Source organism: Xenopus laevis, chromosome 2L (assembly GCF_017654675.1).
Source record: "Xenopus laevis strain J_2021 chromosome 2L, Xenopus_laevis_v10.1, whole genome shotgun sequence".
Classification (NCBI taxonomy): Eukaryota; Metazoa; Chordata; class Amphibia; order Anura; family Pipidae; genus Xenopus; species Xenopus laevis.
Genome location: NC_054373.1, coordinates 111,882,763 through 111,910,728, shown reverse-complemented (window position 1 = coordinate 111,910,728; position 27,966 = coordinate 111,882,763). Strand labels below are relative to the sequence as shown.

The window sequence follows — 27,966 nt, the reverse complement described above, 5'->3', positions numbered from 1 at the left end:
TCCAAGCAAAATATGTATTTCTTATTTCGACAAACTGTGCCATTTATAAGCATTTCTGATGTTTTAGATGAATAAACAACATTTATGAAACTTTTCAGTCGTTTCTATAGGTTTTAGACAAGTATAGTGAAACATAAAGTTACAAATGTTTCATTCATTTTGAAATGAAGCACAAAAGTGTATTAAAATTGCCTGTTATTCTGCACTTTGTTTTGCTGTAATCACAAAGCATTAGAAATCAGATGCAGACTGATTTATAGTGCCTTACTAGACAGACTTTAACAGTAACTATTCTTTTGTTTACAAGGAACATGCTTGTAATCATATAGCTCTGTCTGGTATAATGTTCTATTTGTTAGATGACTTCAAGGCTCCTAGAAATATACTGTCGTTACAAAAATTTATCAAGCAAAGAGAAAGCTCTTCTTCAATCAGGTAATGAGCACTAAGTAAAGCTATTCTGTATCTATTCTGTCTTAGTTTTACTTCTATAAAATAAGACTTCATGTAAAGCTCATGTTTGCAGCAACAACATAGCCATATAATGTAAGTTAAGATTCTTCAGCAAGTACAGTTGTCTCAGACTTAACTCTATTAAATCGCCTAACCAGTGGCATAACTATAAAGACCCTGAAGTTACAGGGGGGCCCAGGGAACAGAGGGGGCCAGACGTTGGGGTCTACTTCCTCTATAGCTAATAAGAAAACCCTTCGTCCTCAGCTGCTCTCTTGCCAGACATGGGGAGGAGTCATGCGTGGGCGGAGGTGGGATGTGAGTGGAGCCAGAATTTGGCAGGAGGATGGGGACTGGAGTGCACGGTGACCCTCTGAAGGTTTTTTTGCAGGGAGGCCCGGTGCACTCTAGTTACACCACTGCGCCTAACATAATAGTGGGCAGTAACTATCCAAAATACAAATCAAAGCACAAATATATCTGTTCCCTGTTGAGAACTCACCAAAGTAGCACAGTGGCCCAGGTGCTCCTGCCCCAGGACCTCGGCTCAGGGAGGTTGATTAATCCGTATAGAACAATGAAAGGTATAGGGCACCAACATGCCGATCAGACCAAACATTTTGCTTAAAAGTAGAAAAAATCTTTATTTCGACAATCATTTCACGCTTTATGCATTTCGTGTCCATCTGACACTTAAACAGGTTCAGTACAATGCCACTATTTAAAAGTACCAATAGGAAAAAGGGGGAGAAACTAGTAATCTCAATCAAAATTTAAAGGGACCATACTCATAGATGAAAAAAGATAAATTGCCAAATGCTATAAAACAACAGAAAAAAGTACCAAAAAAAAAAATAAACAAAATGTCGAAGAGATTGTTGAATCACTTCATAAAGTAGATATCAAATTCGTATAATATGTATGAAAAGGAAGCAGTTTCATGCTTATGCAGAAAAAGTCTCATAATCATTGCAATAAAGCAAGTGAAGTTTGAAGGTCAAAAGGTAGATGCAATGATAGAGTAGATTCAAAGATTAAATGCCATCAATAAGTAAGAAGGAGATTATTTAATTTAGTGATACATCAAAATTCATTCCTTTATGTAATCTGGTATCAAGTGTAAATATCCAAAAAAACTCACATGTAATTATCTTTTGTATTAAATCGCCACCTCTATAAGGGATTGTAATCCATTCTATTTCTTGCATCTTAAAAAAGTCTAAATTGCCCATAGTGCAAAATAGAAAAAGTTTAGACACATTGGTGCAATTTTTATTCCAAATGTCAGAGATATATTGTCGGATACGTTCCTCAAGCTGCGTGAAGTTTGTCCCACATATTGAATATCACATTTTTTATATGTAATATGATATATGACATTCTTTGTATTACAATTAATATATTGCCTATTTCATAGGGCTTTTTTGTAACAGAAGAAACAAGAGCAGGCACCGTAATGAGAGAGTGCCCCATAATGCTCATGTATAGAGCACTTTAACCTAGAATAGCTGCACTCTGCACCTCACACCAGACAAAAAAAAATCCAGCCAGGAATGCAGGGCCACAGGGGACACAGGTCAGCCCTTTCCTTACCTAGCAGCCTGCATCCTCTGCTGTTCCCTAACTTTCACATTTTAAGTTCCTGCCCATCCTCCCCAGAACAAGGGGGGTAGATGTTTAGAGAGGAGGTGTAAGTGTAATGTCACAATGGGAGGGGCTCCTCTGGGGGGGAGCCGGTGATAGTGCTATCTATTGTAGGGCGGAACAGGGATTAGTTCTGGAGCCAAAGTGATGGAAGGGGCCTAGTGAAAGGGGAATGAGTTAGGGAGGTAAGCAGCACCTAGGAAGGACAGCAGTTAGGTCCCGTGCTCTTGGGTACAATTCTTTGCAGCCTTCAGCGCTATCAGATGTTAAGATAATAGTTAAATATTTTATAAATGTGATTTTGGCCTACACTCAACTGTTTTGGTTTATGTTTGATGTAATTTTATAAATAAGATGTGGCGTTTTTACCCAATAAATCACTTGTTGTTGATTTGTTATCCTAAGGAAGGGGGGGAAAGCTTGGTGTTGTTGGGAGGGGCCTGCTAGATTGACGTTGCCCCTGTCAAAAAATTAACACATTTCTGTATTGCGACTCAATGATTTTGGACATCAAAATCTACTCTTTATCACAAAGTTCCAGTTTTAAATGCATTGACTTTCTTTTTTTTTTCATTCAATTCAATTCACTTTATAAAAAATACCAACCTACAAAACAATTAATAGAATCAACAATGCTGTTCTGGTTTGGAATTGAATACCCTTTTAATTAGTATTTTAATTAACAATGAGCAGGTTTATATTCATTTACAGAAAATGGTTTCCTTCGCACTGACATAGATTAAATAAGAAACATTTATTTAGTTGACACTGACAGATCATTTATGTAGCGCACATTGTGATTAATTTCACATCCTGTTCTACCTTATTGTTTTCTTGACAGAGACATTAGTTATAACATATGTATGTTATGAATGTCATAACAGATTAAATGTGTTGCTCTTATACACAAGCATTCTGCATTTAAACACTAATAATAGCTTTTTCTAGAGCATAATGCCATCATCCGCTTAGATTGTCACTATATATAGTTTGACGTTACTTTATTCAAGTAACAACACAAGAAATCAAAGATTCAAGGTAAATAAACTAATGCTCTTGTATTATTTTGTATGCACCTTATTATTATGTGGATTGCCTGTCATTGTATACACAAACAGACAGCTAGAATGATTGAGAACATTTTGGTGCACTTTGAAACTTTAAAAGAATCAAGTATCTGGAAAAAAAAACTTTCTGGGGTAGCACTCCAAAATGTATTACAACTTTTCAATTCTACTAAAACTTCTGATGTAACTTATTAAACAATCCAGTAACCACTTATGGCTATTGGTGGGTGAATCTGTCTCGTTTCGGTGAAAAATTTGTGAAACGGTGAAACATTTGTGAAATGCATTGAAGTCAATGGGCATCAAAATTATTTTGACGCACAACAATTTTGACGTGAGTGTCAATTTTTATACACACGACTCTTTTGTCCAAATACATTAAAGTCAATGGGGATCATAATTATTTTGAATCAAGTCAATTTTGATGCAAGCAACAATTTTTATATGCGTGACTCTTTTGTCCAAATGCATTAAAGTCAATGTGCATCCGAATTATTTTAACTGGCAACAATGTTTATGCACGCAACAATTCTGACACGTGACTAAAATTTTTTGTTGCGCGAAGTTTCGTAAAGTTTCGCAAATACATTTACGGGTAGTGAAGTGCAAATCCATGCCTGCCAAATAAATTCACCCATCACTACTCATGGCCAATGGATTGTGTATCAACATCTAAAAATATCCCTCTCTGAATAAAACTTAAAAGATTTGCAGAAAGATTAGGGTTTTTCTCTGTATTCATAAACAACGACAAATTTAACAGATACCATCACAATGGGGAAAACAATTATATTTTCTTTCACCATAGCCACATACGTACAGTACTTGGCCATTAGCTTAAGACTTTTCCACAGCTGACCACTGTACCACCTATAAACTGTGAACTGCAACTCATCACTCTTCAAAGTGCCGGACTGAGGTATAATTTAAATGACTAAAATCACTTAGGGGGTTATTTATCAAGGTCCGAATTGATCTCAATATCGACTGCTACAAACTCTGATCTAACCCCTTCGGGTTTTTAACGCTTATTTATTATTACATTTTCCCCAAAATTTGCTTTGCAGGAAAAGCTCAGATTTTCAAAATTCTTTTGTGAATTTTCCCCGAAATCGACAAATTTTTTGGAGTTTTCACCGAAAGCTCCAAAAACATTGTGAAATTGCTCGAAACTCCCGACACAACCAAAAATCAATGGGACTGTTCCCATTGACTTTTATGCAACCTCGACAGGTTTGAGATGCTGTGTTTTTATATTTGGGATTTTTAGCCCTCGGGGGTTAATAAATTGCGAAAAATTTGTGATTTTTTAAAAAGTCAGATTTTATAAAAAAAAAAAATCAAAATTTTTTTTTTTAGTAAATAACCCCTTTAGTCTAACACTTCTGTCACCCCTAGTGATATTCTTTTTCCTTCATCTTTAATCTAGTACTAGTACTGAGCTGATATATTTTCCTTAGCTTTTCAGTCAACACCACCGTGAATAATAAAAAAAATGCCTCAACCTAGAGAGCACAATAGGGATCATTTAACAAGTGCAGCGTTGGTACAAACTGTCAATGACAAAGGTCTCTGCATTTAAGAATGGAGTCAAGAACAACACACACAAATACATTCAAATACTGTATTTTGACTAACCTTTTGGGGAAATGGCCTGCTTTTTTGGTCAGGGTACATAACATAAGCAGCTTGTGTATAGGCATAACTTTTGAAACGTGGCTTAGGAGGAGGTGAAGGGGTGTGTACACGTCCCTCTGCTACACTGACAGTTATCTGAGAAGAAGAGGTGAATAAGATAAAAAGCATAGAATAAGACCAAGAAGTGTATGGAGAAAAAGAGAGAATACAAGTGTAATTCTACACTAGAAGATATTTTTCCTTAATATTAGAAAGAAAAGAAATGTTAATACTAACAAAACAGAAAGAAATGTGACAGAGAAATGCTTTGTGCCATCAAAATATAATAACATGGCTATTCGCGCAGAAGTATAGAAACAACTCTGTAATAAGAGAGCTACAAAAAGAAGATTTGCAGAGTTTAATACATTTTATGGTAATATTATTGACAGTAATTTTGACGAAGAACTTTTTTATTATGACAAATAGCTTCATGAACAGCTGAAAGGTACAGATGATAAAAGCAACTGCCTCTGTTTATGGTGTAGTATGAGAGCTTTTTTGTGTACCACAGTCAGTAAAGTCTTGCTTAAAGTGTCCTTACCCCATGCACTATGGCACAGAGCTGCTTTGCACCCACAATACAGACTTCTGCACCTCTGCTGAATATTTAACCTGTGCAGAGTGTAGCAAGGAAGCAAGTTATTTTTGAATAAGCACTAAGGGACATGGATTAACATACCGGGAGCCCTAGGCCTGCTGCCATTTGTCCCCCCCCCCCCTTTAGTTGCAGTCTGGACTGGAGCAATGGGGATTGGTGCACAGGAAATTTTAAAAACTGTTGTAACTCTTGCACATTCACAGTGTTTCTGAACCAATGTGGGTCTGGTTGGGCAGCATGCCCCCTCCAAAAATTCTGCTGCCCTAGGCAGGGCCTTGGTGGCCTTTTCACAAATCTGGGCCTGGCTGAGGGCAAAAATAAATCTTAAGTTATCTCTACATTTCTATTTTATCTGCTGTTGTGAATATTGTATCTGCTGGAGCTCATAAAAGATGTAACTCACAGCGACTCCTTGCCTTCCACGGTGAATTTTAATTAAAAAAAAGGGTATTAATGACAACACCCTAAAAGTATTCTAGTAGCCTTAATTGCTGTTTTTTTCTTGGAGTGTGGTTTAAGGGGAACTATAATGCAAATGTCATGTAAGCATCATCTCATGGAAACTTTATAAAAGCAATCAATTCTGCCATTCTGTACGGTTTTAGATAATCTGCACTATCCCCCATAGCAATCTGTCTCTCTTCATTCTCTCTTCTTGCTGGAGTCAGAGTCAGATTTTTTATGGACAGGTTTAATAAATTTAAGGGAGTGTTTCCTTTGTTAAAAGATTTATTAGCACTAACTCCTTCACAATGACCAATTTCAACTCTCTGCATTTAGACAGGATCTTGGTTGGAGTGGGTTATTTGGACACATTGTTGATGGTGGGATAGGGAGGAGTAACCTGATTGTTTCAGAAACAGTACAAACTGATTATATTTACTGTATATAGTTTATTTTCATGAGTCCAAGCTCAAATTTTTCTTTTAACAAAAATTCCTTTCTAAGGGGCTGCAGATATTTTTAGAAGAATTATACATAAACAGCAGAGCCTTCATCATATTTTTATTGAGGATGCAGATTCTTCATGTACTAAATGTTATTCTGATTTGTGTAAAGCATAACGCCTTCTGAAAATAGAAGAACATTGTCTGCTTGACTCCAATACATGCCGGCTTCCAGAGATACAGAAAACTCTTTTACACCACTTGCCAACTGACTGTACACAGCTGCTCTTAGATCTTTCTGCAACTTTTGATGCTCCATCTCACAACTTTACATTCACTCAAGCTGCTCTCTCCTGGCTGTCCTCCTACAGTTTCAACCACTGCAGCATTTTATACAAAGCAGTACTTGCTTTGTGTATACTTCAAGGTTTTGTCATGTGTTATATATACTGTTTGCATGCACACTTTCACTTACTCCTTCACCCTCAACCCAAATCCTTTAACTTAAGACAAAAAAGGGCAAAAAAGCTTCAGATTGGCCCCTTCAGATTAAGGGGGTTATATATCCAGGTCTGAATATCCAAACCTCTAATTATTTGTGGTTTTCAGAGGAAAAGCAGAAAACTACTATGAATTTTTCGAGTTTTATGGTGGTCTAAAAACTCACAATCCAAAACCCCGGTATCTAAAAGCTCTCGAGGTCCTGTATAAGTCAATGGAGAAGGTCCCAGTGTCTGCGCTGATGTCCGTACCGATATCTGATGAGTTTGTGGTTTCTGCGCAAAAAACTCCTAAAACTCAGTTTTTTTCCGTAGATTTAGGAGTTTTTTGCACAGAAATCACAAACAATTCAGAGTTTTTGGGGAAAGCTCCGAAGTTTGCCCGACCCTATTTTGTCAGGCTTTTTTTTTCTTCATAAATAAGGCCCATTCGGGCAATCAGAGTTGCTCGGATTTCTAACTTAGGAATACTCAAATAAATTTAGACCTTGATAAATAACCCCCTAAGTGTGCAGCATATTGGACTATGTATGGGGCCCTCATAAGGACCTTCCTGAATGATAACTGTCTGATATCTATTAGGCAAGTTTGAAAATCCCATTAAGTGAGGATGTACTGTATCAATCCATTCATGTGGTCATCAACCAATAGCTTCTGTAGGCCCACAGTATAATGTGATTGCCTCACACCTAGGAGGCCAAATCAAGTAAAACCTTGCCAAACGGAGCAGTTCTTCAAATATATGGGTAACTTTAATATCCTTATTTTTTTACCATCTTTAATTGAAAGATGCAGCACTACATTAAGCTAAATTAAAACAGAAAATGCTGCTTTTTCTCTCAAAGAAATGAAATACAATAGTCCACATTTACTATTTGTTTTCAATTCTATCATTTTACATTCCATCATAATCTTTAATTCCTACTTGTTTTTACTCCTTACCGTTAATGATCAACCAGATCATCATAAAATCATTTAACAAGGCAGAATTTGTAATATCCAAGGCTACACACAGATGCACATAGATATTCCTTCAAACAGATATACAATATGTGAAGAGGAATAAATGAGATATATCATATTGCTGTTTTTAGTACTCTTCTAAGGTGTGTGGTTGGTACCTCAATTTCCAATGATGGTAATTTATTGGCATGTACACCCCTGCCTTTGTAAAAAGACAAGCCAGTAAGGCTAGAACAAATTCTGCATTTACAAAGATGACCCAACATTGTGAAACTTAGGCAACTCACATACACATATACGCATACTGTGTGGGTATAACTCTCCAAACCTGTGTACATATTCACTTTTTCAATTTTCTATTCCAAGGTACCTTGGGTTTGTGGTTTTATAGGATTTTAAATAGCAAGTAATAGGGAAGGTAATTAAAGAGACCACAGCCCTTTGTATCCTGTTCTATCTGTGGTATCCCTAGATAGTAAAAACAAGAGCTAGTAATCTCTTGGAATATTTCCATCTTCTGAAATTTTCCTTTTTCCAAACTTTACTTATAATGATGGGTCTGACTAGGTACAGTACATATATAACAAAGATTGTTGTTATCAGTACTCAACTCTTCTATGGTGTGAGGTACCAAATGCATGTTGTAGCTGGGAAGAAAGAACAATGTCATGTTGGAGCAAGATTCCTAACACATTCTGCATGTAAAGAAAATCAAAACATACATGTTGAGAGAAATGCTGTTGATCATATGGTTTGACTTGCGCTTCTGGAGTTATCACACGGCGAGGCAGCGTGTCCAATTCTTTAAGGGATTCAATGGAAACTTGTTGTGGCAAAGCTTGGAAGAGTGATGTGACGTACATTAAAATGGATTTCTTGTCAGGATGAGCTGTGGCAATATCTGGAAATATAACATAATTATTCAAGTCATTGACTGGATATCATGAAAGTTGAAAGTATTTGCAAATCAGCTCCAAATATGCAGACAGGCTAATGAGCAGAAGTTTGCCTATGCCAGTTCCTCAGGGGACTAATTAGAACTCTGTAATCATCTGTAAACTTTTCTCTAGAAGTAGTGTGCCTGTGAACAAAGTCCTAGTCTAAAAATGATAATAGGCTCTAATTTAAGCACATTTCTATCCATTAAGTTCTTTATTGTACAATGCAGAGGCATAAATCAGGATTTATAAGTCCCAAGTATTCTCAGTGTGTTAGGCTGTTCATAAGTTCCTATGTGCTCACATTTCTATTTTTGACCGAGAAAACTCATATATCTGTGTGTGAATGCATGTGTATTTGTATAAATAAATTAGTTCTACAAATAATCACATAAACATTCAATATTTAACTAATGCAAATTGCATGTATAGACTTGGAGTTCAGAACACTGGGTTCCATATCTATCCATAGTTCATAGCATTCATAGCTCTAAACTCTTTACAATTTACGATACAGGGTTACTGGTAAGCTGGAAAGTGAATATGCAGGGTTTACAATGCTTGTAATTGATTGACATGTACACCCCTGCTTTTGTCAAAATATAGGCCAGGAAGGCTAAAAGAAATTCTGCATATACAGTGTATAAAGATGACCCGACATGATGAAAGACAACTAGACAACACACATATATATATATTTTCTATTCCAAGGTACCTTGGGTTTGTAGTTTTATAGGTTAAACAGAGAGTAATAGGGAAGGTAAATAAGATCAAAAGTAATTTGAAGTTGAATTAGTTTTAATGGCATTGTTGAAAATATCAGTAAGGTGGAATGCTGTGTTTAGTAGTGATGGTCGAATTTATTCGTCAGGCGAGAATTCTCAGCGAATTCCAGCCGGCGAATAAATTCACGAAACCAGTGAGAAAATTCGCTGTCGTTATGAAAATGGACACTGGCGTCCATTTTTTGGACGCGGCACATTTTCCCAGCAAATTTGATGCAAATTTTTGACGCCGGCATCAAAAAAATGACGCTGGCGTCAAAAACGGACGCCAGTGGCAAAAATTAGACGGTGGCGTTGTTTCCCGAATTTTTAACAGTTTCGCGAATTTCGCAGGAAATTTGCAAATTTTTTGGCGAATCGAAACTCCACCAATTCGCCCATCACTAGTGTTTAGCTAAATGTTAATTTATTGTACAAGTCACTTTATTAAAGTTTGTTGTAACCCACATTGTAGTAATATCTTCTTGTGAAAATCACTATTGCCAGAGCCACTTTTCATTTGGTCTCTTTAATTGAAGTATTAATCCTATATAAGATTGATTTTAGCAGATAGTTGGCACTAGTCGCCTTAAAAATCACATGAGTAAAGAACATCGGTACTTCGGTAAGTCTATTTTTAAGTATACATAGATTAATGGGGTTTCTTTTACTATACCTTGGATACAAATAATTTTATTACTAATCAATTTAGTTTGGTTAGAGCAAACTTGGTCGCTAGTAATCCTCTAACTGTTTTTTGAGATTCTGTTTACCTTTAAGAGTGGCTTAGATGGCTGCTTGGACAAACATCTACAGTTAGTTTAGTATTGGTATGTGTATATAGTTTTACATATATTTGTGGCTACAAAATACCCTGCCATAGACAATACTGTGAATTGCCTCTGCTAAAACACATGTAGGGGCACATTTACCCCTCGATATTCGACCATCGAAGTAAAATCCTTCGACTTCGAATATCGAAGTCGAAGGATTTACCGCATTTCCTGCGATCGAACGATCGAAGGAAAAATAGTGCGATCAAACGACCAAGTAGTTGGTCGAAGTTTTTTTTAAAGAGACAGTACTTCGACTATCGAATGGTCGAATAGTCGAACGTTTTTTAGTTCGAATCGTTCGATTCGAAGTCGAAGTTGTAGTCGCAGGTCGAAGTAGCCAATTCGATGGTCGAAGTATCCAAAAAAAACATTCGAAATTCTAAGTATTTTTTCTTCTATTCCTTCACTCGAGCTAAGTAAATGTGCCCCGTAGTGTCTTAGGAAAACCAGTTATCACTGCTGTCTATTTTGTAGCCATGTCAAGTAGCTGCTACTAGTAGCTCTGTGTGTCTTCACCCTAAATTGATTTTCAAAATATAAACTAGTACTCTATATGTGCTATAATGCAAATATCAAATTCATTTTTCCGGGTGAGTGCCTCCCCTTACTCTGAGACTGATAGAGACCTCACATCTCTATCTAGTATCTTGAAATGCCATAGAATGGATTTTTGCATTTACATGTTGAATACATTTATCTTCATATTATTCAGAATAGTCCTATTAAATAGAAAAATGTACAGGTTCCCTGTCAGGTCAGTACTTTTGTATGAGCAAGCAATGAACTGCTTTCCCTTTAGTAGTGCTGAGGAGCATAAAAGAAGGTCTTTACAGCAGGTTTACATTTTTATTAACAGTGTAAGACTTTGGGATTTTTTTCTCTTTTATATTTTAATGAATACAAAAGAAAGCTTTGACGGTTTCAGGCGACTAAGCATGAGGAATTGCCTTTCAAGCACAAAAAGATCTAGGAGACTCCCACTTCATTTATATGCTAGCATCTGTTCCATCCCATATGGATTAGGTAAAAGAGAGTTTAAAATGACCTGTGAAGTTAGAAATATATATATGAAATATACTTTTATAGTTGTGTGGGAGGTTGAGGCTTGTATTTGTTTCAGGATTCAGTTTCAGCAAGTATAGGAGTTTAACTACCTGCTGGCTTCCTCCAATCAGCTGCAGAAAGAGGCTTTTTATAGATCGTGCCCCGGCAACCCATTGCCTGAGCAAATAGGTTCTGTAGGCTAGAGGAAGGTTCTCCTGGAATTTAGTTTGAAGTAGTAATTCAGTTTTTGTTAAGAAATTTGGCCTGTCTGTCTCTATTTTCTTTGGTACTGTTTGCTGTTCCTTCTTTATGATCCTGCTCTGTCCTGTTTGCTGCTCTCAGCTAAATCCCTGGTATTGTGTACAGTATTTCTGACTTCCCATGTATGATCCGGCCCGTCTGAATAATTGTTCTGCCTTATTATACTTCCAATGCTGTTACTCTAACCACACTGAGGCACTGCATACACAGGGCTGTGATTCCTTGTGCTCTCAACCCCCCTCCCCACCTCCAAGCTGGTTCTACTTGGATCTGTGCTGCTACACTAAAGAGGCTGTTGAGAGTTATAGTTGCAATCAGGGCCGCCATCAGGGGGGGGACAGGGGGTACTGCTGTCCCGGGCCTGGATGGTTTGGGGAGTTAAGGGGGTCCCGGCCGTGCTGCACTTACTTGCAGAGCCAGGCCCCTGCCATCAGTGAGCTGCAAACTTTGGAAGGGAGAGGGGACTGGAGCTCCGATTACATCTATCTTCCTCTTGTGCTCTGATTCGCCATGAAGTCCCGGTAAAGCCACATGGGGATTGGATGGGTGAAGTTTGAACCTCCCCTTTACTTTATCCAATCGCCATGCGGCTTATCTGGGATTTACATTTGACTGGCGAATCAGAGCACAGGAAACTGAAGAAACCGGCACCTGAGCTCCCTGGCTAAGGTAAGTGCAGTTTTCTTTTTTCTTTTAACTTGTAGGGGCCCTGGCCAAATGTGTGTGTGTTTTTTTTAAATAACTTGTAGGGGCCCTGGCCAAATGTGTTTTTTTAAAATAACTTGTAGGGGCCCAGACCAAATGTGTTTTTTTTTTAAATAACTTGTAGAAGCCCTGGCCAAATGTGTTTTTTTAATAACTTGTAGGGGCCCTGACTAAATGTGTTTTTTTTAATAATTGTAGGGGCCCTGACTAAATGTTTTTTTTAATAACTTGTAAGGGCCCTGACCAAATGTGTTTTTTAATAACTTGTAGGGGCCCTGGCCAAATGTTTTTTTAATAACTTATAGGGGCCCTCGCCAAATGTTTTTTTTAATAACTTATAGGGGCCCTGACCACCAATGTTATTTTTTATTTCTTTAATTTGTAGGGGGTCCTGACCACTAAAAATTGTAGGGTGGCCCTGGGCACCAAAGTTCTTTTTTTTTTAACTAAGTAGGGGGCGCTTAATGTTTTGACGTTGGTGTCTTGTGTGTCCTTCATACTGATGGGTAAGGGAGGGGTGGCGAGGGGGGCCCAGAAAATTTTGCTTTGTGGGGCCCCGTGATTTCTGATGGCAGCCCTGGTTGCAATATAGTGTTTTCCAGTAGGGGGTAAATTCCAATATATTTGAAAGATGGACAGGGACCATAACAGATCCTTTAGAGATCATGACAATTTTTAACCTACAAGTAAAACCAGCACAATATATTATTCATTATTTCTTCACTTATGCAATATGTCTCCTTTAAATGATTGTTAAAGGAGAAGTAATGAGTATAATGTAATGCCCCAGAATACTCTAGCACTTTTGCCCTATGTCTTTCTAAATGACCTTATGAATGCAAAAGTGGTCTATATATCAAAGTCTATGAATATTGTTGATTTGTAAATACAAATAGTGGGTAAAAACTTGTTGATGCAAATTAATTCGTTCACACTTTTTTGTGTAGATTGAGTTGAAAGCATAAAGTTAATACAGATAAAACAAATGTGGTTCCTCATGCTGACTGCACAGGCAATTGATATTCTATGTTTGAGATAACACAATTATATTCAATTATAACACTAAATTATGCTCACATATCTTATGGGGATAATTCTGGCTGTAGCAAAGGTTATCATTTAAGGTAGGCTCAATTAAGGCTTGTGAAAATGGCTCTTGGTGAAAAGCACAAAATGGACATGCTGAGGACAAATAAGCAGCTGGTGCAATGTATTATGTGAGCTGGCTGATTTGATTTTGGAAAGTGTCTATATGACCCATGCAGAATAGCCCATTATGAGCAAAGCAGTAAATTGGAAATGTTGCTTTTAAGAGCAGCTCTCCAAACTGAGCAAATTAAATTAGTAGTGTAAAATAGAAAAAGGAACAATGCTTAAAACCCGCTGTGCCTTGTTAAAAGGTAGGTTTCAAAATAAATAAACTGGTGCATGATAATACGTGTTACGTAATTTAAAATGAGTATTAAAAAGTTTTCAGCCCCAGTGTAAAAGTTCAACCAGACAAGAGATCTGCTACCTCAGCACTGAAATGGGAGAATTGTTATGTCATAATCTGAATGTTAAGGCTTTAAGACATATAACCAGGCTCTGCCTGTATTTTCAACTAACAGCTGTAAGTTTTATCAGAGCTCAAAGATTGCATGAACACTGTGAAGTATTAACATTAAATTGGAAAAAAAATTACATTCACCTAAAACATAAACCCTCCAGCTAAGCTTTTTTATCCAATAAAATGATTTGTTGTCAAAAGTTTTGCATGCAATAATAAGAAACATTTGGAAGGAATACTGCTGGGAAATCAGTAAATTTGCATCAGCCAATGGCAAGAACAAGATTAGAGAATGCTGCTGTAGTTCAAGGAGAATGAAAGCCTAAAAAACATTGTCTGAAAATGCTCTTCTCAAAACACTGAACTTGTTGTACCAGCTTAGAGGGTCGGCAGATATCTATCATGGGCTGTGGTGGCACTGAGCTGGTATAGAAGCCCATATATAATATGGGTCATAAGCATAAGATTGAATAGGCCTATGACTATTTGGAAAATGTCCCATGCATTAGACAAAGTGCAAGAAAATGGGTGATTTCAGCCTTTTTGAGCTTTCATTCTTTTTTTAGCCTCAATCCACATAATACAAGAACACAGAAAGGTTTTTCCATTTCACAGTTTTTATTTACTTGGGGCGTGTATAACGAGTGGGCAATTCAGGGTGGTTAAATATGTAGAGCTCTATTTATGATTAATCAAGCTTTGCGGCTCATGCAATCAAGGAAACCCAAGTTGAGTTTCCATACCCATTGGGTTTTGGCCTGATAAAGCAATTACCAGGAGAGTAACTACAAAGGAAGCAGACCCTACAGCTGTAGGGGGCCCAGGAGCTACAGGGGCTCCATAAGGTCATAATTAATGAGCAATTTCAACATATATTGGTAAAAAAGGTCAACCTCTGGATATGTTGGGAAAAGTAAGGGGAGTATCTGAAGTCAATGGGGGGTTTGCACAACATTTTTTACATACATTAGACATATGACTGTTCTTTCACAGCAAAATATTTTGCTCATCCCTAACTGGGAGCACTCAAATTAACTTGCTATGGGCCCAGTATGAAATCGTTACGCCATTGGCAATTTCTATTATATTTACTGAATGGGCTTTTGTTATGAAGAAAAGCTTTGTCAACTTTCAGGTATAAGAAAAACTAGGAGATGAGGCACCATTTTGGATTTTGTTTGCTGAAGCAGGTTTTGGCTGTATGCCATAGAATTCAAGTACAGGTATGGGGCCTGTTATCCAGAATGCTTGGGACCTGGGGTTTTCCGGATAATGGATCTTTCCTTAATTTGGGTCTTCATGCCTTAATCTACTATAAATTCATTTAAACATTAAATAAACCCAATAGGCTGGTTTTGCTTCCAATAAGGATTAATTATATCTCAGTTTGGATCAAGTACAAGCTACTGTTTTATTATTACAGAGAAAAAGGAAATCATTTTTAAAAATTTGGATTATTTGGATAAAATGGAGTCTATGGGAGACAGCCATTCCATAATTCGGAGCTTTCTGGATATCGGGTTTCCGTATAAGGGATCCTATACCTGTACAAGTTTTTTTTGCATTTTCTTATCCTGGAATTGCCTTTGAGCTGAAAAGTTGTAGATGGTAATTTGTTTGGTCCCCTTTAAATACCATACTTATTGATATGTGGATTGCACCCAGGCCAGGATTTGTGGAAAGGCCACTGAGGCCCGGGCCTAGGGCGGCAGGATTTTAGGGAGCGGCATGAAGGCCAACCACACCCACATTGATTTGAAAGCTCTGAGGATGATCATTAGATTAGATTTAAATTTCCCATCTGCCAATTCCCAGTGCTACCTTCCCGATGTGCACAAATGATGGGGACTGGGGAGGGGACAGGGGTGGAGAACGGCAGCGGGCCTAGGGGTGCCTGCTATATAAATCCGACCCTGACTGCACCTAAGCCCAGTGACCCAATTATAAGTGAGTGCCTATATATACTTGTAAGACAATATTATAACCTTTGTTGACCTAATTTACTGCGAAAGATTCTGCTGTAGGGGGAATAAAATGTATTTTGCGTTAAGCAAAGGCATTTTAGATTAATTAGTTGAGCAACAGCTGCAGATTTAAAACATTTGCTTTAACCGCTAAATTAATCACAAGAAACCTAAATCTATATAAATCCATGTGTTCTTAAAATAAGAGTGCTATATATTTAAAACACTAATTTAAATAATTAGTTATGGCTGAAAACATGTAAAGGTAAATATGTGTTATTGTAATAGCAGAGGTTAGCTCAGTAAGTAAAAAGGACCAGTCAAAGCATTTTGGAGCTTTAGGTGTAAACATAACAGATATTTGCATCAATGTGATGTCTCACATTCTTTAATTCTAATTTAAGCCTCTTTATAATGGCTTAATTCAATTTCAAATTAATTGTTTTCAAGCAGCAGTTTTCAAATATAAGTTCTGCTTCAGGTAATGAAGAACATTATTAAGCAGCTGTGTGGGACACCTCAAGGCAAACTAATCACAAGCATATACTAAATGGAATTTGCTGCTATCATGTTTATTGAAATTACTAGGAGAATGGGTTGGGTTTTTCCAATTTATTGTGTGTGCCACATGGATTTTAAAGCCACACAATTACATTCATCCACCGCATTATATCATTTAGATTAAAAACAAAAAGTGTATGCTATACATGGTAGATACACTTGGATAAACAGCTTCTAACTATACTAAGCACTCAAAGCAAATAGCAAATCTGTATCAGTCTGCCACTTGTTCTGTGGAGAAAAGCTTTGCTGATTCTGTTCTATTTATTGTTTCAAGGGATTCATTTTCAAGGTTGATCATTAGTCATAATAAGCATTAAATTGTGCTTAAATAATGCTTAGTGCAAAAAATAAATGCAAGCGGTATTTGTTTCAAGGTTAAATTATTTGTCCTCGACTTTGAGTTAAGAATTACTTTTGCCTACCATATAGATTTATTAACTAAATGTGCAGAATTATAGAGTACTCAAAAGTACAGTATGTTAAATATAGAATGTCCTCCAATGTTACTATATTTAGATTTAAAAATTCACATTGCTTGCTGTATATAGCATGATATTTGTATTTACAGTTTACTTCTATCCCTTTTTCAAAAAGACAGGCAACATTTTCTCCCCCATTCACCCATTGTATATATGTACAGTATGTGTATATTGTTATATAACATTACCTATATATGCAATGCTGTGCAACAGACTATTTCTGTTTTCATAACAAAGCCTACCGTCTCTACATATTGTCCTCACTTTTTCTTGCCACCTGAATAAATTAAAAAATGTACTTATTTTTCTACAAATATTTTATGGATGATTTTTTTTCAAACCAATCACTTCATGCTCATGCATGATAGTTGTTCTTAAGAATTAAACCACACTGCCTGATAAGACTAAAAGAATACTAAACAAAATACTAGTGGATCATGTAATAGGGATTACAGTTAAGAGTCATACTTTTTTTATGGCTTTTCATGGTCATTTATTCAATGAACTATATTATTATCGGTGTTTATTGATTGATGACAGCTATGCCAACAAATAGCATAGAAGATAAAAACAAACTGTCTGTATGAAATTCAGTGCAACATTTTAAATACCCTAACAACACCTAGTACATTCAATGAATTTCCAGTTTCTTTGCAATTTGCATGGGTTGACAATGATGGGTTGATTTATTAAACCACAACTTTTTTTTTCTTCAACTTTTGTGCTTTTTCATTTCAGATCTTTTAATACATTTCATGACATTTGTGGTTTTAGAGAAAGTGAGATTAGTCATGGTTTCAAAAACCTTTAAAACCACTAAAATTGGACTTTTGATAGTGCCTCCATTGGCAGATTTATCAAAATGGGAGACTAGAGCTCATCTCAAAAAAATTCACCCCTTTTTTATTTATTTATTCCTATGGGATTTTTAGAAGTGAATTTATCAAATGGTGAATGCTAATCCCCTGCTCTGTCCTGATCAAATATGGAGTATAAACAAGCCTATAACCTTTTCTCTCTGTAGCTATTTAATGTGGTTATAAAAGTTATTTATCTGGACTTAAGTTCGAATTGTATTCAATTACAATTGATTGCTTGTAAATTAAATTAAGCATCTTATTTCAGAACAGGGGCTACTATTGAATGTGTTCATGGCAACATAAATTTAACGGAAGGAATCTGTAATTATTAGACTATGGCAGCACCTGTAGCAGCAGCACTGGACTAGCTGGTGATGTAATAGGAAGTAATATGGTCAATCTGGACATGACCAAATAGAAGAGCACATGTTAGAGAAGCTCTGTAATAAAACTAAGTTCTGCTCAGTCTTGTGTCTGGTAACCCGGCACAGCCACATTACATGGTGTCAGAAGTACACAAGGTAAAAAAATGACATAATTTCAACCACCTCCAAATCTGAATCTGCATGGAAATCTTGCATGGAGAACATGGATTCAGCCATTGGCATTGGGAAAAAGAAATGTGCCATAAAAGTGAGTAAAAGTGAGAGAAGTGATAAAAGTGAGTAATACATTTGAATTCATGGAGGGTGAAAGAGACAAAATAAATGTGCTGAAGAAAATGTTTCAGGAATATTGTGAGACTAGAATACATACATTACCATATATATAAGACAGTGTGGGGAATGTAATAAAAGTTGGTAACGGAAGAACTATTCGCATGAGGAGAGTTCCAAGCTATGTACTTTTTAACACACCAATAGGAAGATATCGCTTTCTGACATTACCCTTTGTATTGCTATATTAGCTATTTCATCTGCATCAAAAGTGTTTCAAAAAGCTATTGCACAGATCATAGAAGGTCTAGATGATGTTGTTAACGTAACTGATGACTTACTACTCTGGGGAGATTCCACTGAAGAGCATGATGCCAGACTAAAAAAAGTACTGGCGAGAGCAAGAAAATGCAACTTAAAATTGAACAAAAGTAAATGTAAAATCAGAACAAATTAAATAAAATACATAGGTTGCAAGCAAAAGGTCACCAAAACACCTACACTTAAGTTCTATGATGCTGACAAAGATATTACACTGCCTGTGGATGCCAGCTCAGGAGATGTTTAGACGCAGAAATGACGCCCATCAAAAAAATGTTGACGCCCATAGACTTTAATGACGGTCTGCGACATTTCACCAAAAAAAACTACTTTCCATAGTATATGGGTGTGAAAAATGTCATCAATATCAGTATGGAAAAGAGATCCACATAGAAAGTGATCACACACCACTTGAAAGCATATTCAAAAAAATGACTTTACCAAGCTCCAATAAGATTGCAGAGAATGCTTCTAAGACAAAGATATCTACCAACGGTTACATACACACGTGAAAAAGAGATGCACATTGTGGATGCATTGTCGAGTTTTCCTGAAAGAGCAGAAGGAAGAGCTGCTAGGAGATGGACTAGAAGTTAACTGGATCACATCTCACCATCCAATGTCAGTGGACAAACTTCACAAATCCAGAAAAGCTACAGCAAATGACTCAGTTTTGCACAAATTAAAGAACATCACAATGAAAGGATGGCACAATAATAAAAGAGCTGTACCCAAAGAATTACAAGCATACTGGACTTTTAGAGAGGAGAGAGAAAGTTATTTATCTGGACTTAAGTTCAAATCAGCAAAGGTAATGGTTCTGTCTATATTGAGACAAGAGATGCAAAAAAAATCCACAAATCACACTTGGGAATAGGAAAATGCAAAGAAAGAGCTCTGTTGGCCAGGAATGTCAGCTGATATTGAAAAAACAGTTTCTTAGGGGCAGATTTACTAAGGGTCGAATTTCGAAGTTAAAAAACTTCGAAATTCGACCCTCTAATTGAAATCCTTCGATATTCAAAGTTGTAGGATTTTTAGCGTATTTGATCGATCGAACGATTAAATATTTTGAATCAAACGATTCGAAGGATTTCTATTCGATAAAAAAAAACTTAGAAAAGTGCTGTGGAAGGTCCCCATAGGCTAATATTGCACTTTGGTAGCTTTAATTTGGCGAAGTATGAAGTTGACGTTTTTTTTAAAGAGACAGTACTTCGATTATCAAATGGTCGAATATTCGAACGATTTTTACTTCGAATCAAAGTAAATTCGAAGTGGTAGGGGCACATTTACTAAGAGTCGAATATCGAGGGTTAATAAACCCTCTAAGTAAAATCCTTAGAAGGATTTACCTCAAATCCTACGATCTAACAATCGAAGGAAAAATGGACGATGAAATCTTTCGAATCGAACGATTCAAAGGATTTTAATCCATCGATCGAACGATTTTCCTTCGATCAAAAAAACCTTAGAAAAGTAATGGGGAAACTACCGAAAGTATGTAGTCAAAGTTTTTTTTAAAGAGACAGTACTTCGACTATCGAATGGTCGAATAGTCGAACGATTTTTACTTCGAATCGTTTGAATCTAAGTCATAGTCGCCTATTCAATGGTCGAAGTACCCAAAAAAATAAGTTAGAAATTCGATGTTTTTTTTCATTCGAATCCTTCACTCGAGCTTAGTAAATGTGCCCCGTAGTATCCTATTCGGTCGAAGTATTCAAAAAGTTACTTTGAAATTCGAACTTTTGTTACTTTGAAAATTCACTCGAGCTTAGTAAATCTGCCCCTTAGTGTTCAAAATGCAATGAGCACATGAACAGCACCCAAAAAGAACCTTTGATTGCACACCGACTTCCAAGATGACCACAGGAAACGGTAGGAACTGGCTTATTTTGTTTTAATGGATTAGAAAACCTACTTTGTGTGGACTACTTCTCAAAGTTTCCAGAAATACTCATACTGAATGGTACAACAAGCAGAAGTATAGGCACTGCATTAAAATCCATATTTGCAAAACATGGTATTCCTGATATTGTCATATCTAACAATGGTCCTCAGTACGTCAGTGCAGAATTCAGCACATTTAAAGAAAGTTGGGAATTCAAGCACATGGCTTCCAGTGGAGGTTATTCTCAGTCAAATGGAAAGAGGTAATCATGCCAGTTGTATTGTTGCTGGCTTCTCATGGACATTGTTGAGATAGATGGATCTTTGAAGTGAGAGGTGAGTGTTGCCAAGAGAATCCATCCAGCAAGTGAGTTATTGTTACCATTCCATAGAGAGCAACTTCCTTTGGGGTTTAATTGCTGCTGGAATATTGCCCAGTGTGACAATAGCCTAAGAAACAGTTGAGTGTATTAAGTGTTTCCTTCATTATACCAATGCAGAAAGTAGCTAACTTGCCAAAAAAATGGTTACTTCTCTCTGCCCAATGTGAACAATGTTATCTTGTTCAACATATGTTAAGTGTTATGAAAAGTAATATTCCAGCCATTATTCCGAACATTGCGAACAGAATTTTTATTCCAGGTAAATCAGTCACTTTAAAGTATCCAGCAAGGAACAAAATGTACAAGTACTTTGTTTACTTATCTATGCATTTTCTACATATATTGTTGTATTTTTTTTTTATTTGCAGAATATTATTGAATCCAGGCTCTGGGAAATGTTTGTGCTCTGTCACACAATTAAAAGAATCCAATTTGTAGGAGCCTAATTGGACAATAATTGATTTGTAATTATTTTAATAAAATGAAATTAATATTACTTAAGCCTAATTTAATTTTACATAATTACTTTATGTATTTGCTTTTATGCGAGTGCTTTAAAGTCATTTTAAAATTAATCAAAAAGAAAAAGCTAACAGAGCTTGGATTTCAAAGAGTAATTTTTAGTACAGAGATGTGAACTGACCTTTTTAAAGGGGTAGTAAAGTTGCTTCAATAAGCCTTTAATTACTGGGAAGAATCGCCAAACTGACAAAACCATATTTCTCAGTTAGCTAGGAAGAAGGGGTTTCTGCAAACCCTCCATTATTACAAAGTAAACAAACAAGACCCATGCACATTCACTCATATCTGGATTTAAAATATATCACAATTCACAGCACGAATAGCAACTAATAACTCTTGTGCTGGTGAGCATTTGATACTATTGTAATGCATTAAGTGATATAACTGGCATCAGTGATACATCATTAAAGTGATAATATTGCAAGCAGAATTCCCCAACCTTTTGAGGTCGGGCCATTTCTAAAGAGGAGTTGTCTTGAGAAAGTGTCTATAACTGAAATGTGGTCATGGTAAGAAGACTATACTGTAAGGCCAGTTACAGTAGGAAAAGGTCCATCAGGAATTTGCATACAAAAATCACATGACTTGGGGCAGCTGGGAAATTGACAATGTGTCTAGCCCCATGTCAGATTTTAAAATTGAATATAAAAAAATCTGTTTGCTCTTTTGAGAAATGGATTTCCGTGCAGAATTCTGCTGGAGCAGCACTATTAACTGATTCATTTTGAAAAAAACTTTTTTTCCCATGACAGTATCCCTTTAAAATTAATTTGTATGTTTCTGTCTCTGGGTTCTCTAGGATCCTCCATCTGGGCATTATAATTTAGGTAATAATTTAACCTAATTTCATTTCACCTTAAAATGCACAGTTTTTGTTAAAGTCCAAAATATGTCTGTTTCAGCGGAGCTTACAATTTGGTTGTACAAAAATAATGAGGCTCTTCAAAATGTAATTTCAATGCCAAGCTGTTATGACTTCAAACAGTGTCCACTTTTGTATAACTGTCTAGGCTTCCTTCAGGCACTTTTAGGCATTAAAAAGACAGTGGTCGAACTTTTGCAAAACCCTCTTTTCCCATAGATACAGTCTATTCGACTTTGAGAAAAGGAGCAGCTCATTATACAGAAGCTTTTCAGTGGACTGGTGATTGCAGTGGTGATTTGTTTCGATTGTGCTCAAATGGACAGGAAGTAGAATGTGACTTTACTTTCAGTATCAGATTTTGTCCTGTTTCGTTCAAGAGATAACAAAAATCATACCTAGGCAAAAGGCATGTTTAGCACAAGTTCTGTTCATTGAACCAGTGTTAATAAAGGATGTACTGTATACCATCCATTTCTTTTTAACAGATTATGCATTCTATAGGCAACACTTCTAGGAAAATAATATTGCTGGAATGGCTCAGTTCAAGAGTCAAACTGACCATCTTGCATTCTAATTACTTCTTCCTAGATAACAATACCTTGGAAAAGACTATCTCCATGAACTTTGTAGGCCTATGGTACAGGGGATGATTTACCAACTGACTGAATATGCACCACGTTTAATAGAAAAGTATGGGAAATCTTCTGCCTATTACATCATAAGTAGTCATGGGCAAATAAATTTGGCAGACACGAATTTGAAGCAAATTTCCACGTTTTGCCCAAAGAAAATTAATTCACGAAACTGCGGTGACATTTTGCAGTCGAAAAATCTGCTGCAAAAAATTGACACACAATTGTTGTGCTTCAAAATTATTCAGACACCCATCCCACTATACCCAAGTAACAGGCTACTTCCACTCAGAAATTCAAACTGAGTGATTTTGATCACATTCTGCCTGCCGCTGCCTTCGTCTCCTTTAGATCACACTCACTTTTTTAAAGGCAACTAAACAACCAGTGATATTTTTTCCTTTTAGCATCCATGTTCTGTCTCCCCTCCCTCTTCCCAACTGTACCACAACTGTGCACGTGTTTTTGATCACCTACCACTGTCATGCATTCTTAAAATGTTAATGAAGGAACCAAAAACAGTTCAGTAGTTCTTTAACCAAAAAAATGGGAACAATTAGGATTGGCTTAATGTTCTTTATGTTCTTTAAAGGCATTGCACATGGTGTTGATACTGTATGTGTCCTGACCTGTGTCCTGAGGGTACTATGCATGAAAAATGTATTGTATTTATTTTCTATAAATTATGGGGATTTACAGGCCTGGATATGTGAGTTTTGAAGCTCCCACTCATCCAGTCCCCAGGGGAAGAGATTGCAATGGGTTTTAAGAAGCAGAGCTGCAGGGGGAAGCAGGTTACTGTGAGGATTGCAAGCTCCCCCCAAGCTTGGAGGTTTGCCAGCAGGGTGGGTGTCAGGTGCGAGCTGTGCCTAGGAGCTCAGAATTTTAAAATCCAGCTCTGGGGATTTATATATGGACCACTGGCATTGTACTTACTTTCATGTGTTATAAGGAAATTATACATTAACTTGTATATTTTTGAAAGTGGCATGTGTTCTGTTGTCCTTAAATGTGTTTATGGGTGGTGCTATACTAGAAACTGCCACTACCTTTATGGTGCTTTGTGTTATGGAGTATTATATATGGCAATTAGGGATGAAGCCAATCTGTCCCATTTTGCTTCAACGAAAAATTCACAAAACAAAATTTGCAAAACAGCAAAAAATTTGCGAAAAGCATTGGAGTCAATTGACAATTTTTTTTGATGCTCGACAATTTTTTTACAAAAAAAAACATTAAAGTCAATGGGCGTTTTTTCTTAAGGTGACTTTATTTGTCTTGGCAACTTTTTTATCTCTGAGACTATTTATCCAAATGCAATAAAGTCAATGAGCTTTTTTTTTTCTCAAGTTATTTTTTCCTCAAAATGCAATAAAGTCATTTGAATATTTGAATACTAAGCATCATGGTATATGGCAAATGAAGGCTTATGTGCCTTAAATAGGTACTTAAATAAGATTTGTGTCCGCTAAGATAAATCGATTACAAGGTACTGTATTTTTAATACAATCAGTAAAAATTGAACAGACGTTTGCTATAATAGGACACTATGGGACTATATTTTTTAATATTTCTTTGCATAACAGGTTTCCCAATAACAGATCCCATACATATACAGTAATAGTAATAAAACTTGAGAGAGAACCACTTTTTTGTAATCATATGGGAATTTCCTACTTTATATTACTATAAAATGTCACAGTCATCTTAGATAGCTGAGTCATTCTATGTATAGTCTCAGATACCACAATCCCAACTTTTCTTATCAGCTGGAATTATATTAAACTGTATGACAAAAAGGGAACCTTTTCTCCACTCAATCTCAGGAGCTCTGAGATTCAGCTATCTGTTCATAGATAACCAGTCCTAACTAGAGAAAAAGCTTCAGGTGTTTTATTGTTTGTACAAGATTTTATTTTGAAGAATGGTGTACTGTATCTGATATTAAAGGAGAAGTGTATAAAGTAAGCAAAGGAAATATTAATGTCTTGAAAATGTAAAATCACTAAGTTTCACATTTCATTTTAGAGGTTTAATTTTTTATGTAGTTTAACCCAATTTGGTGGCAAAGATTCTGGAGGGATTCCAAGATTGATGGACACCAGCTAACCAACCTGGCAGTTTAGGAAACCCATGAAGAACTGATTCAGTGTGCATTATACTGTGGGGCACATTTACTAAGGGTAGAAGTGAATTTTCGAATTTTAAAAAACTTCGAATTTCGAAGTAATTTTTGGATACTTCGACCATCGAATAGGCCAAATTCGACTTCGATTCAAAGTGAAAAACTTTGACTTTGAAAATCGAAGCACTGTTTCTTTAAAAAAGTTCTACTTCGACACTTCGCCATCTTAAACCTGCCGAATTGCTGTTTAGCTTATGGGGGACCTCCTATAACCTATCTTCATTGTTTTGGCAAGTTTTAAGAAATCAAAGGATTTTTGGTAAAATCGTTCGAATCATAGAATTTTAAAAATCCTTCAACTTCGAATGTCGAACTACCCTATTAATTTTTTGCACTTCGAAATTCCAAAAGATTTTAGCAGACCCAATAGTATTGTCTGCGACAAATTGCAGACGAAAAGTAGCACCGTGTGTCATTTAGGGATGCACCATATCCAGGATTTGGTTTGGGATTCGGCCTTTTTAAGCAGGATTCGGATTCGACCGAATCCTTCTACCCGGCTCAACTGAATCTGAATCCTAATTTGCATATGCAAATTAGGTTCAGGGAGGGAATTTGTGTGACTTTTTGTAAAAAATGTTTCCCTTTTCCACCCCTAATTTGCATATGCAAATTAGGATTCAGATTCGGTTCGGTATTCGTCCCAATCTCTCGCGAAGGATTTGGGGGTTCGCCCGAATCAAAAATAGTGGATTCGGTGCATCCCTAATGTCATTGCCCTGAAACATGAAATAAACACAATAGGATTTTTTGGGCTCCAATATGAATGTATGCAGCTGTTTTATCAATCATATCATTATTACAGAGAAAAAGGAAATAATTGAAAAAATGTGCAAATTTTTATTTAAAAATGGACTCGAGAGAGATGGGCTTCTATAATTCAGAGCTTTCTTGATATTGGGTTTCCTGATAAATGTGCATATACGGCACACAGCAATCACTTTACTTTCCCTTTTCAGCATAATGACATTGAACCATAAAGACACTTGCTACACAATGCTACAGTAGTTTTCTAATTGAAGCTGTTTAAAGTATTTTCGTTTCTACTAGTATTTACTCCACAAGAATTTTTGCTAAACTGCGATCCAAAATATAAATGTGTCTTATTAATTTCATTTATTAGATATCCATTGTCATGTAACACAGAGGAAATCACACATCAAATGCAATTCCAACATTAAAATCTAAATTAACTAAAAGCTAAATTAAATTGTGATCTTTTTTTATCCTGGCACATCATATTAAATCATATTAACAAGCGTTTTGACAGTGAATGTGTCCAACATTAATTGGTTGCTATTTTTCTTTCTCTTTACACTTCTGAAGTAGCTAATTTCTCAAATCTAAGTCTATGCATTTTATTGTCATGCAGTAAATCAATGAATATACAAAAATCCCAATATAAAAATACAGGTGTTCATCTTCTAGGGTCTACCATCTGATTATTCTTATCTACAGTGTTACTTGTTTGCCACCACACAATTTAAGTCAAGAGAACTTTTGTTACATTTATTTTTACAAAAAATAGTTATCCTTTTCTGCATGCTTCGTCTCCATTGGTTTGGAGCTAATTATGTAATGCATTCAGCTACTGAACAAGAGGCAATGAAAATATAAATGTGCAAGGGATTAGCAATAAACATTATATTTGTTATAAATTGTCATGCATATAGTGCACTGATGATACATATTTTTACTTTGAAGAAACATCAAGGCAACTTTGCTATATCAAAAGTGGTAGAGGGTGGGAGTTCTTGGTATAGTGTTCATATTCTCTCAAGAGTGTGTGGACACCCTTCTAATTTTTGTAATAGTTTATTTAATCCACATCTAGATGGCACAGGTGCCACTACAGACTACACTGACTTTCTTCAAAATTCCTATTATGTGGGAAGGCCCTATTCCTTTTTGGCAGTATAATAAACCCATTCACAAGGTAAGATCCATGCAGAACTGGTGTGCAGAGAGGAGAGTAGAAGAACTTCATAGGCCTGCGTAGAGCCCTTATATAAACCAAGCTGAACACCCATGGCAAGAATTTTAACTAATGAAAGTAAGGCTGGATTATTCTATATCAGTGCCCAACCTCATCTGGGCATTTTTTTTTTTTTTACAATTGTAAGCCTTCCCGGACAAGCAAAGAGCAAAGTTAGGTTGTTTTAGCAGTAAAGAGAGGATACACTTCATATGAATATCCTTAATTTTGTAATGAGATGTTGGACAAAGCAAGTGCTGACATACATTTGGATAATACTGTGAAATAGCCTCGTTGGTGATTGTTAAAATGTACAATTGTACAAAAGCTGTCTTAATTATACCTTGTATGCATTAATAATGGTGTGATTTATCAAACAATATAGCTTTTTGGAACCACTTGGCCCGAAATGATCATTCTTTATTCTTCCTTATGGTAAATAAGCAAGATCAAACTGCAATATATTACATACCATATGTAGACATGCAGTAAGCATGTCTGGGCAACAGTGATTGGACAACAATCTAAATTTAGGACACTGTAAATAGTATGCTACCCCCATATGTAATACAAAATTGCAGTAACCCATAGCAACCAATAAGATGTTTGCTTTTAAATGGGTTCATAATAATCATCTACCTGCTGATTAGTTGCTTTGGGTTACTACATTTGGGCAAACTTGGTGTTTTTTATTACATAACCTGTAAAAGATACAACAAATTACCTATTTAAATTCAGGTTACACAATGGTTGGATATGAATATAAATCATCATTGCT

At 36.2% G+C, this 27,966-nt stretch overlaps 1 protein-coding gene across 1 annotated transcript in view; it reads right to left on the bottom strand.

Moving 5' to 3' along the window:
* dmd.1.L (dystrophin, gene 1 L homeolog) overlaps window positions 1-27,966 on the bottom strand; it is a 1,148,817-nt gene that overhangs the window by 788,510 nt on the left and 332,341 nt on the right. The window contains exons 8-9 of the mRNA XM_018244936.2: window positions 8,515-8,693; window positions 4,803-4,937 (exon numbers count right to left, since the gene is read on the bottom strand). Coding sequence (XP_018100425.1) covers window positions 4,803-4,937; window positions 8,515-8,693 — 314 coding nt within the window. The remainder of the gene's footprint in view (window positions 1-4,802; window positions 4,938-8,514; window positions 8,694-27,966) is intronic.